The sequence below is a fragment of the Cavia porcellus genome, unplaced genomic scaffold (assembly GCF_034190915.1).
Source record: "Cavia porcellus strain 051 isolate PalLab524CR breed Dunkin Hartley unplaced genomic scaffold, mCavPor4.1 scaffold_26, whole genome shotgun sequence".
Taxonomy (NCBI): domain Eukaryota; kingdom Metazoa; phylum Chordata; class Mammalia; order Rodentia; family Caviidae; genus Cavia; species Cavia porcellus.
Genome location: NW_026947509.1, coordinates 25,189,730 through 25,202,576, shown reverse-complemented (window position 1 = coordinate 25,202,576; position 12,847 = coordinate 25,189,730). Strand labels below are relative to the sequence as shown.

General features: G+C 35.8%; 1 protein-coding gene across 7 annotated transcripts in view; it reads right to left on the bottom strand.

The window, feature by feature from the left end:
* Positions 1 to 873: 873 nt before the first annotated feature.
* The window catches only part of Hnrnpc (heterogeneous nuclear ribonucleoprotein C), a 51,047-nt gene continuing 39,073 nt past the window's right edge, over positions 874 to 12,847 (bottom strand). For all 7 annotated transcript variants that reach the window (XM_063236925.1, XM_013157327.2, XM_013157328.2 and 4 more), the window contains 4 exons: positions 2,990 to 3,150; positions 2,020 to 2,133; positions 1,685 to 1,845; positions 874 to 1,590 (listed from right to left, as the gene is read on the bottom strand). In XM_063236925.1, the coding sequence (XP_063092995.1) occupies positions 1,507 to 1,590; positions 1,685 to 1,845; positions 2,020 to 2,133; positions 2,990 to 3,150 (520 nt within the window). In that variant the 3' untranslated portion in view covers positions 874 to 1,506. The remainder of the gene's footprint in view (positions 1,591 to 1,684; positions 1,846 to 2,019; positions 2,134 to 2,989; positions 3,151 to 12,847) is intronic.

The window sequence follows — 12,847 nt, the reverse complement described above, 5'->3', positions numbered from 1 at the left end:
GCTTTAGTTCAATTTCTTTCCTCAATACTGTTTTATCATCTGTTACATAAAAGAAGCGCAAATCTTTTTAAACAAGATCATAAGTTTTGCCCACAGAAGGTAGGATGTGAAAAATGTCTTTGCACTATGATATCAATTAACAGCAACTTTACAACAATTCCAAACTCTGTGTACATCAGTTCCTCCTATCATGTGATCATTATATATAACTAAAATGTACCAATAAACTTAAAAAATAAAAATTATCAGTTACTTTCCTACTATGTTGGAAAAACTTAAAAGATAAACAAAAATAAACTAGGTCTCTCAGGACAACTAAGCAAGCATCACAACTCTGGCAGCAGTCCAATATATCCATCCTTAGAAATTTAGGTGCTGGTCCAGGGATATAGCTCAGAGGCACAGTGCCTGTCTGGCAAGCACAAGATCCTGAGTTCTACAAAATTCAATGCAATTAAACTGAAGGGTAAGAACCAAGAATTGGGCCATATTTATATAAAGTCATTGTGATATAAAATAAATGTAGCAACCCTCAACCACCATTTCAGTTACCTGGGAAGGCACAGACTACAGAAGACCAGGAAAAAGAAAAAAAATTTGATACTTATTATAATAAGACTGAAGCAGAGTCAAAATCCAGTAAAAGGTTAATTAAGGGTGCAATAACTAGAATGATGTTCACTGTCAAAGCTCCTTTACTACTTAATGCAACATCCATCTTGAGTTGTGTGTGGTAGGATGCACAAGATCGTAAGTGACTGCAAGAGAAATATATTTAGAACATACTAAAGGTTTCGTGGAGGCTGCTGTAAAACAAACAATTTGCAGTAAACAATTATACAAAAATAAAAAACCAGGTTGTTTTTCTCCAAATTCCTGGTTTAATAAGGACTTGTTTATTTTGAGAAAAAGATCCCAAACATCAGGCGTTCACAAAAAATAACCCACAGTATCAACTTTAGAAAACAAAGACTGTTACACTAATTTTTCTAGAGGATGCATTTGACATGCTCTCATTCACAAAAATACATTGTTACATTTGTGTTCAACAGCCCCACAGGATACTTAATGTGGGATAACACACATACCTCTTAAATCAAAGCTGCTCTCAGATGCTACAACTAAATGAGATTGCCTTTGCAGTTAGGGAAGCAACTACCGAAATCATGTATGAATGGAAATAACTGAACTCCCTGCATAACAAGAGATTATTGTGGAGACAGCTAATAAAAACCATACAACCTTTTTATTGTTAAGTCATAAAGAGGTATCAAAATTAAACAGCAAAAATTACAGGATAAGACTTAACAAAACTACTAGGAGCATCAAAAGAAGTGAAAATGGTACTAGGCGCGGGGCAATCATGAACATGGGAAGGATAAAGATTGGAAGAACAGTGAGTGTGTGCTGAAGATACTAGGGGAGAAGATCTGGTGAAATTCTGATCTTAGACAAGCGCCTAGGTAAAGAAATAATGGGACAAGATTTCTAAACCCCACTATGTGCTTAAGAGTCATCCTCGCCATTGGCGCTGTCTCTGTCATCCTCTCCTTCCTCAGCCTCTTTTTCATCATCCTTGATCAACTCCAGCTGTGAGAAACAGACACAAACAGTGGAGTTAGACACACTCCATGTGTACCTGGGCGCCCTTCCCCACTTCTTTTTTTTTCCCCCTTGTTTTCACCTGGTCATCTGCCCGATCTTCATTTTCATCATCATCCAGTAGATCCCCCTCCTCAGCAGAGTCATCAGCAGCACCTTCAGACTCCATCTTCACATTAGTCTCATCTTTCTTCAGGGAGGTGCTGGTCTGCTCCTCTTCGGACTTATCATTCTTCATCTCAACTAAGGATAAGACAAGTCTCTTGGAGTAAAGTAGAGAATCCACACAAATGCTCTTACCAATTCAATTATCCTGAGTTTCACTGCTAAATGGTTTTACATTTCACGAGTCTATATTTTCAATTCTCTTAGGTAACTAACCAAATTTGAAACACAAGAAAATAGATCATTCATTACCTGCTTGTTTGCTCTGTTCCTTTTCTATTTTCTCCAGGCTTTCCAGTAAAGAATCCACTTTTTGTTTTATCTGGGTCAGCTCCTTCTTAATGGCCTGAAGATCATCTCCTTTCACTTTAACATAAACAGTGTCTTACATGAGAATTAAAGCAAATCTACTAGTTACCAAATACATTCCCACTACACTACAACACAAGCCAAAAGCAGAAGCCTGGCCAGTGTCTGATTATTATTATAACTAAAAAAGGAGACCTTTGTATAGTCTCCCTCCAAAATTATACACACTTCAGCAGTGTTATACTAATACCTTGAAGCTAATGGCCAGCAACTTTGAGCACTTCTTGTATTCATATTAATCTCATGATCTTTCAATAAAGTTAGTATCTCACTTGATTTCCACTTAAGGATACAACACAGAAAACTCTTTTTAGTTTTCCTCATATGCGAAAGTATACCTGAATTTAATTATTGAATTACAAAAAGAAGTATTCCACACATACATAAAAACAGATTCCTTGCCTCCAGGGCTTAGGAACTTTTTGAAAATTATCATGTTGCTAGGCACAAAAGTCAATTTAAATCTTGAAAGCAGCCTGTATGTCCATCAACGGATGGATAAAATGTATTTATTGTACACAGTGGAACACACTATTCTGTCAAAAAGAATGAACCTTAACCATGTTGATATAAAAACGGATGTGCTTTGAACATACAATGTTAAAGGAAATAAAATGAGACACAGAAGCTTAAATATCATGGTATTTCACTTATGAGAAACTCAAAAAACAAAAGATACACAATAACAAACAGAAAGACTGTTTGCAAATGTGAAGCATACCAAAGATGCAGGGAAGAAGAAATACCAGGCCTTCTTTTGTTTGTGCCAAGTTATACGCACAAAAGCTCAACCCTGTAATTCTACTAATTAATGTATTTAAACATCAAAATCACAAAACCTGAAAGAACGTACACTTTCCAGACTTGGAAGAAGATCCCCGCTGGCCACTCTTAGAATTGAAGCCACTTTTGCCCCTTCGTGAGGTGTTTCCTGATACACGCTGGCGTTTTGAGGGCACTACAGCCCGAGCAATAGGAGGCGGTGGTGGAACACGTGCTGGGTAACTGTACATCCTGTTGGACAAAAGAGTAACAGAATTCCCTCCACTCAACAAAATCCAACAGTGACCTTACAAAATTATATCCATTGTCCCTCAGTGTGTTCCCCACCCTTTCTGAATTTTCCCTGGGAGACCAGATTTCACTGTGTGGCACTGGCTGGCCCTAGATTCAAGGTCTTCCTGCCTCAACCATTTCAATAATGAAATTATAAGAATGTATATATAAGGGTCAGTACTCGGGAGGCTGAGATGGGAGGATCGTTGCGAGTTCAAGACCAGCCTGGGCTACAAAGTGAGCTCAAGGCCAGCCTGAAATGCATAACAAGACCCCATCTCAAAAAAGACCAAAAAAAAAAGAATGCATAGGGCTGGGGATTTAACTCAGTGGCATAAGCGCCTGCCTTGCAAGTGCTCAGTCATGAGTTCAATCCCCAGTACCAATTTAAAAAAAGAGAGAATATATACCATGCCTGGGTATGTCACTTCATTAGGATAATTTCACTCAAAAGATTAGCACTTCACTTATTATACAAGAAGCTCAGATATAACTGCCATTTTCTATAAAATATTAATGCTACAATACCTGTTACACATATACACATAAAACTTATGATAGATGAATTTGCCTCAAGCACTAAATATAATCTCATTTTTGATGAGTTACTATTTATAATGATCTTTATTCTTTTAAAGAATATACAGCTGGATGCAGTGTCGCAGACTATATTCCTATCTCCTTAGGAGGATTAAGGTAGGGGTATCACTTGAGCCCAGCTCAGAGACAGCCCAAGCAACAAAGAAAGGGTTCACACTCAAGAGGATAATGCAGGAGGATTATTTTGAGTTTGAGGCCAGCGTGGACTACATGGTGAGATCAAGACCAGTCTGAACTACACTGCAGATCCTGTCTCAAAGATCAAAAAAGAAACATACATAAATAACCTTGCCTGGCAAACACAAGGTCATGAGTTCGATCTGATACCAAAAAATAGCTAGAACCTACCAATATTTCCCTGACTACACTTACATAAAGCACCATCTGTTTATCTCTTCCTATTGTTTTATTAGTAAACAAGGATTTTATAAGCTATTATGTTCATGATTTAGAATGAGATTTTCTAAAAATGCTTAACTCTAATTCTCTGAACTCCCATATTCAAAACTATGGGTCCAGAAAAAAGCAACATCTTGCTCTGTCTGCACTATCAGGAACAAATCTTGAGAAACACACTCTATTATTTTGAACTATGGGGAAGAATTGACATAGCAATTAAATATGACAGATTTAGGATTGGAGTAACTTCTATAATCCTAGCACTCTTAGAGGCTGAGGCAAAAAAATCACATACTTAAGCCCAGATTGGGCAACTCAATGAAATCTTATCACCTTGCTATTTTATGAGAATGGAAAGTCTTTGGATATCCTAAAACAAGTCCCATCTACCACAAAATGTATATACTTTCACTTTTCTAAAACTCAAAATCTTATGTTCTTCATGTAAAATACACTATTTATTCCTCAATGCTGCTTTTGTTTGAAACAACTTTCACTAATCTAGGTTTATACCAAATATAAAACTATCAAAAACAGGCCCAAAACAGAATGCTGTTTTCATTAACATTATTGGCATTTTTGCTTTTGTGCTTGAAAATAATCAACTAGCAAGGGATTAAGAATTAATATGTTGTAATACTGTCATTCCCTTGGTTTTACATTGTCTTGATATGTTTGGTGCTATAGTATACAAAGTTATACTCAAAGATTTCAAGGAAAGAGACACTATGATAACTACTTTTATGTCAGGATATCTTGTGGTGAAACACTATTTTGCTTAAATGGTTACGCTTTGACCTGCGCTGTTTTGTTGTTATGCCCTCTTTTATCTCAGTCTTTTTAAAAATTATTTACTTTTTTTATGATTATCTTTTTAATTAAGGGGAAAAAATAGCAGGATGCATTATAGTAACCCACTTTGATTTCCCATTAACTTGATTTGAAACCTGTAGAGCCCTCACCATCTTGCTTTGACTGATTTTCCTCTATTCTGCTTTGATTGATAGTACCAAGTTCGAAAGTATAGGCAACAACTCTAAGGACAGTAAGATTCATTATGATGCCCATTCCGGTTGACTATTCATCTTCTTTTAAAGTCCTGTAATGTCTCCAATGTTTTGGTTTTATTCTGTACTGTTTTGTTCAATTTTATTATAACTGATAATATAGGCAATTGTTTTTAAGATAGCAAGAGGCAGTATGGTAACCATTGTTGATCACCTAGTATTTTGTTTTTACATTATCTATTATATCCATCCTTTTGATTTGACTGACTCTGTTCTGTTATGCCACATTTGGTTTTACGCTCTTTAAAAAAAATAAGAAGGGGCTGGGGATTTAGCTCAGCGGCATAAGTGCCTGCCTTGCAAGCAGGCAGTCGTGAGTTCAATCCCTGGTACCGATAAAAAACGAAAAAGACAAAAAAAAAAAAAAGTAAGAACTGTGAGAGTAATAAAACCCAAAATGTGTAATTGTCATTGTACAAAAGAAAGGAAAAGAAAGTGCTCTAAAGGATATAACTGCATATATATTTAAGTGTATAAGATAGATAACCATATAACTGAGATTTGCTGGATCATTGAACAAAACTGTTTGAAAATCCACTTTATATGCTTAACAACTATTTCTAACAATATGTAATCTATTAACTAGTGATTTCCTATTGTTTATTTTTTCAATTCTGTATAACTTGTACCCTTTTTGTTTTTCTTTTTCTCCTTAAAGAAAAAAAAAGGAAAAAAAAAGAATTAAAATGTTATGTACATGTACCAATTCATGAATGTAATATGATTTACTGCAAACATATACTAAATAAAGTTATATTTCATTGCTATTGAGAGGTTTGGGGAGGAACTACATTGTAGAAAAATCATAATCAGAGTCAGGTGCCTATAAATCAAGTACTCAGCAGACTGAGGCGAAAGGGTAGCTCTGAGGTCAAAGCCAACACAGCAAGAAAAAAAAAAATCCCATTATCACTGCTGAGCTAAAACAGTCTAAATGGCAAACCAGTATAATTATCTGTTTCCACCTAAGACATAGTAGCACATGAAGTTTAACCTTTAAAGAAAAAAACTGTTGTACCCATCAACAATTTCATTTAAATAAAAATTGGTTTATATCCTCCATTAGAAAGATAGAACTTTAGCCCAACACAGTGGTGGACACCTGTAATACCAGACCTCAGAGGGCTGAGGCAGTAAGATTGAGTCGAGGCAAGCCTGGGTTACATAAACAAATAAAGGATAGCCTACACTACACAGTGAGATCCTATTTCAAAAATAAATAAAACTATAAACTGTGTTAAGAGGTCAAAAGTCATTCCCTTATGTGTAATAAATGCTCCGTCCTTACACTAGGAAAAAATTCTTTTTCCACTTCACAAAAACTAAAATATGAAATGCAGGATCTTAAACAGAAAATGTTATATTTATAAATAGTAATAATTTGTCTTGATAGACTCTTCGGGTAGCAGTGTTAACACAAACTACATTGCTGGATGTGTTAGTCCTTGCCTCTAACCCCACCTGAGATGCAAACATAGGAGAATTGCCACAAGTCCAAAGCCAGCATTAACAGTGAGATCTGTCTCAAAATAACTTGGGTTATGATTCCATGCTATGTGCAGCCCTCAAGTAAATATTCCCCTTTATTCAGAAAGAGAACCGGATCCTCAAAAGCAAGGGCAGGCATGATAGCACATGCTTTAATTTCAGCACTCCTGAGGCTATAAGGCAGAGGCAGGGGGACCAACATTTAGAGAGGGCTGACCTGAATACACAGTGAGACCATGTTTCCCACTGCATCAAAAGGCTTTGTTTTTATGTATACAGCTTTCTATCTAGGTAACAATCTTTCTACACTTAATTTACAAATAATTTTAACAATATTCATCAGTTATAATGTTCTCAATAAATACATTCATGTGTTATTTTGAATCTTTCCCCAAAATAACTTTAACCCAATGCAGCTCAATTTTTTAAAAAGCTTAATACAGTGTACACTTCATTTACAATAAAATCTCTGCTAGAAGACAGGTAGAGGTGACTACAGAAGGGCATCAGTACTGGATTTATGAGGTTTAGAAAGATTTTACTACAGTGATGATTACATGACTATATATTCTGAATACCAAAGTAGAGTCAACCTGTACACCAAAACTGATTTCACAGTATAATGTTATCTGTGTTGTCTCCTTCCACTAAATTGAATACTAAAAGACCAAAAGAATTCCATATAGTTCGTACTCCTACTTGTAAACATATAGTTACTTTTCCCAGGACACTTTTTCTATTTCATTTTTACCCCTTTCTCTAACATTTTGAATCTCTCCAGCCTTTAAAGTCCCTGAGTTCTTTACCATCTCAACTCATAACAGTATCATGGCCTCATAATCTATTAGCAAATTAACACTCCTAGAAGCATAGAATCAACTGCCTACTTAACCCAGAGATATAAAATTACCATTTACACAAGCCTAAATGTAACATCTCCAAAACTATCAAGATGGCACATACTTGTAAATCCCCACACTCAGAAGGCATACCAGGACTGCTCCAAGTTCAAGGGCTACTCTAGACTATAGGGGGTTCAGAGATAAACAATGTGTTAAGACAGACTCGGTCTCAGAACAAAAACACACACCCCACAAGCTAATCTGTGATATTTACCCTCTTTCTAACTCCTTTGTTCTTCCTCCAAATGCCATTACTGTAGGTTCCAAGCAAATTGCCCAGGCTGAAATTGGTGACATCTGTGTTACAAGCTGATACCCACTTCTTGTTCTGCTGAAACCTTCCAATGTCTTTTCACTGGATTTGAATTAAACCCTAAAGACATTGTACAATGCTTCAATATGCTCTATATGGTATGTATTTAACCTATTGCTTATCTTTAAGGCTATTTTTCACTATCATCCCTGCTGCACACACTGAATGGCAGATAAGAAAAACACAGCACATGTTGAGTAAATAAATAACTGTTCCAAGCTGGCAGGTAGGAAAAAAAAAACAAAAAACACACACAGCACAACTATGAATAAAAAAGGATAAAAATCACAGAGGTTTCTAAAATGAATTTCTCCTTTCATCATGACTATTGTATCCAATAATTAATTATGCCCTCACTGCTGAAGTCCACTATTCCACTGTACTCATACATTTATCATTACTAAGGTGGTAAACTTGCTGAGAAAAAAAAAAAACGGTATTTGACTAAATGAGTCAGATAAACCGTATTTTATAGACTCTACCAAAATAATACCTCTTTCTTTACCTACAAATACAATGATTTGAGTCTTTTCAGTGTCTGAGATCTGTTCCAAAACTGTGGTCTAGACTCTTATCTTCCTGTCTGCAAAGCAGCATTCTGTCATTATTGAATAGTATTAACGATTCACTGAAACCAATCAAGATTAACTTTGCCGTATGCAGACACGTACTCTCCCATCCAGGTGCCACTAGCCCATATGGCTATTCCACTTAGGACAAACACAGAAAAGTCATTACAAAGTTACACGGGACAACACTGTTCGATTCTCCTTAACAGTTTATACATAATTAGCAAACGCAGCTCTGTATTCTGTAATTTATTCATCTTGTAACAAAACCATAATGTTCACAAACTCTGATAAATGTTCTTGGTATAAAATGGTATTTTTTGGTCTTGGGATCAAACTCATGACCTTATACTTGCCAGGCAAGCACTTATGCCACTGAGCTAAATCCCCCAGCCCTAAACTGTTGTTTTTTGTTTTTTGAAAATCTTTTGAGGGCTGGGTCACAAATGCCTGTCCAGCAAACGTGAAGTCATAAGTTCAAGCCCAGTACAAAAATAAAAGAAGGAACGGGAAAGGAAGGGAAGACCAATAAAAATCTTTTGAGAAAAGGTTTCACCATGTAATTCAAGGTGGCCTTTAAATTTACTGCTCTCAAACCCACTGCAAACCTCCAGTCTCAACCTCTTAAGTGCTGGGATTTCAGGCATGCACTACCATACCCAGTGATAATTAATTTTAGAGGTAGAAACAGCAAGAAACTCAAAAATGGCTGTCAGTATCAGATAATAAATTTGAAATTTTATCCAAAAATAAAGAATGTTCACAACTCAGTCACAAGAACACTCAATTTGAGTATGTACACATTTGAATACGTACATTTTAAAAAAGATAAAATCTCGCAAACATAAAAACACAATCATCATTAATTTAAATGAAAATATGAACCAAAATCAAAATGAGATACCACTCAAAACCATATGCTACACTAGAACACCTAAGAACAAAACACAGAAGTAATGACGACGTGAAGAAAATAGACCCCTCACTTAGCAGACAGGAAATGTAAAATAGTACAGATGCTTCAGAAAAGTCTGACAGGGTCTCAAAAAACTAATCATGTAATTAACCATAAAACTCAGTAATTTTTCTAGCTATATGAAAAAATGAAAACGTGCCCATACAAAAATTTCTATACTATATTCATAGACACTGTATTTCAAAATGTGGAAATGCAGCTGGGCATGGTGATACATATCTATAATCCAGGCATTTGGAAGGCCAAGACTGCAGCTAGTTCAAGGCCAACTTCTGCTATATAGTGAGCTCAAGCCAGCATGAACTACAGCGAGAGAAGTCTTGTCTCAAATTAAGTAGAAACCCAAAAGAAGATAGTGTCTATCAACTGATGAACAGATTAAAAAATATATTCATTATGTAGTGGAAAATAATTCAGGAAAAAAAAGTAATGGAATTGGCAGGTGCAAAGCACAACATGGATCACCAGAGTATTTCAAAGCAGAAGATGACTATCACAAACATGGGCTGATTGTATTATCCTGCAATCCACTGCACACAGACTGTATGATCCTGCAACCCATACAATCATTTGCATGGTCCTGGGTGTTTTGTTTATTTTTGTTTTGAGACAGGGTATGTCTTAGTACACAGTTCTGCCAACACTCAAGCAGAACTATTTAGAGGCCCAGAGACAGAGGATAAACAGGAAGTTAAGGATACATTTTTGAGGTGACAGAATGTTCACTGGATCATGGTCACTAATAGTCATTTCTTAGCTATGCCATTTAGTTACAAACCCAGCAACACAACCTATTTCCCCAAATTTGTACAATCCCAAGTGTTACTTCCTGCAAGAACCAATGGCACACAGCCTGTCATCTAATCTTTAAGATAAAATCTATTTCAGACTATTGTCTCCCTAATTCTCACATATAATCAAATTAATCACATCAAGAATAGCATACCTCACAAATCTTTCCTAATTCTTCTCTAAGCCAACATTTAAGACACTTCTGACTTATTTTTCAAACATTTTCAACTATCAAGTCACAGCACTGGATGCAGCTCAGAAACAAGAACTCTGAATCTGCTGGACCTGGTGGCCCAAGTCAGTAATCCCAGCATGGGGTTTGGGAGTAGTTAGGAGATCAGCCTGAACTACTAAAGGAGACAAAACCTTAAAAAAAAAAAAAAAAACTCTAATGTATCAATTTTAGCATCCACTCATTCACACACTGTATTATATCATCATCCCACCATCATAATTATTGGGTTTTTTGTTTTTTTTTTTTTTACTTCAGGCTGGCCTTAAATTCACTATGTTGCCCAGAATGTAATCAAATTCAAAACAGTGAAATTGGTTTCTCAGGTTCCCACAGTACAGGGATTACAGGTGTGTACCACTACACCCAGGGGTTCTTTAGAGTAGCATCTCGGGCCACAAACTTTGTTTCCACGATTCTGGTTGCAAACTGGATAGGAGCCAAATCAATTTCAATAGTTAGGTTCAATGGTGATCTTATGGGAAAACTTGATTTGGTTCTTGACCAGAATCATGGAAAGAATTAAGTTGGGAAACTGAGACACCATGCATTATTAAGTCTTTAAAGATCACTGAACAAGAACTAAAATCTTTTAGAACTGGTTCTTTTGAGCTGGGTGTGGCTGCTCACACCTGTAATCCCAGCACTGGGGAGGCTGAGGCAGTAAGATCACTCTGAGTTCAAGACCAGCCTAGGCTACAAAGGAAGCTCAAGGCCAGCCTGAATGGCATAGTAAGACTGTCTCAAAAACTAAAAAAAAAAAAAAAAAAAAAGCAAAAAACAAAAACAAACAAAAAAACCTGGTTCTTTTGCTTTGCTAACCAGTTATTTACCATGTCTCAACTGTCACAGGCAGTTACCAATCCTAATTTAACACTTCAAAATCAATTCCTGTGACTCTAGGCTCTCCATTTAAGAACGAATAAAATAATCACATGGTTGTCCATAAATGTGTGATTTATCTTTTTTCAACAGAGGGTTATCTTTAACTTGCAATGAAATTAATTTTGGAAATTAACATCGTTTCTAAAAATATATAGTTTTGTAAGTATGAACATACTTAAGGATTTGTGAACTTTAAGGGGGTAAAGATGAAGTATTTCAGGCACATAAGTAAGAACACTTACAGAGCAAACTTGATTATTGAAAATTGTGCCAGGTCAGCATAACAAATATCAATTCCATGAGTACGGGAGTCTACCTAAGAATTTTCAAATCTTAAGTACTCTAAAATCTTTTGTTTAGAAAAAAAATGCTTCTCTCAAACATAAAACCTTTGGACTCTGGATGTAGAGTACATGACTAGAACAAATTCAGTTCCCAGCAGCACTTTTAAACAAAAACTAGCACTCATGATGCTGACACAGGAGGACTGCTGAGAGTTTTGAGTCCAGCCTGCACTACACAGTAAACTCAAGGCTGGCCTGAACTGCAGAGTGAAAACCGTGTCTCAAAAACACCACTCTCCCAAAAGTAAACAAAAACTATAAACACCTGTACACTAACACTTTTTATTATACCTTTAGAAAACACAGTCCATTCCATTTTGAAATGATACATAATTGACCAGCAAAAATCAATGTGGAATGAGATTTTGAATGAGACAGTACTCCAGCAAGACCTAACAATTTCAACAGCAAACTCAAAGCCACTCTGGTTTTACTTATTCCTCCCTTCAAGATTTAGAGCTACATTTAGGAATTGTATAAATACCTAGAGGGAAAATCCTGCCTAACAAAACTAGCTGATTGTATGTCTGATTTCTATACACTGGCAATTCACCTACACTTTAAATACCTTTAATATCAGAAATGAGGTTAACAACAAATATGACGATAGGTATACAATGAAAAAGGCAGCTATTTCAACATTAAAATTTGGAAGCTGACCACTAAAATATATTAGCCAAAGATCATATATATCTAACTAATATGGAACATTAAAGGATACAGAATTCATCCACTACCTTTTCAAAAAACAGCAATGAAGATATAATCAACTCACTGAAGTTTTTAACTTTTGATTATCCTCAAGGTGTTTTTTGTTGAACCAAGACCTCACTATGTATAGCCCAGTATGGCCTTGAACTTGTGGCAATACTCCTGCCTCAGCTCTCCAGAGTAATGAGATTACAGGTGTGTACACCATCACACCCCAGTAGTCTTTCAATTTTAAACATTAAAAAAAAAAAAAAAAACTGGTCCTCCATCATACACAACAAGAATACCAATTATTCTCATTCCAAAAACAGATACTAAAGTTAGGTCACCTACGTCATTAATAATGTAATTATTAATAATGTTCCTATTTTCTGTTA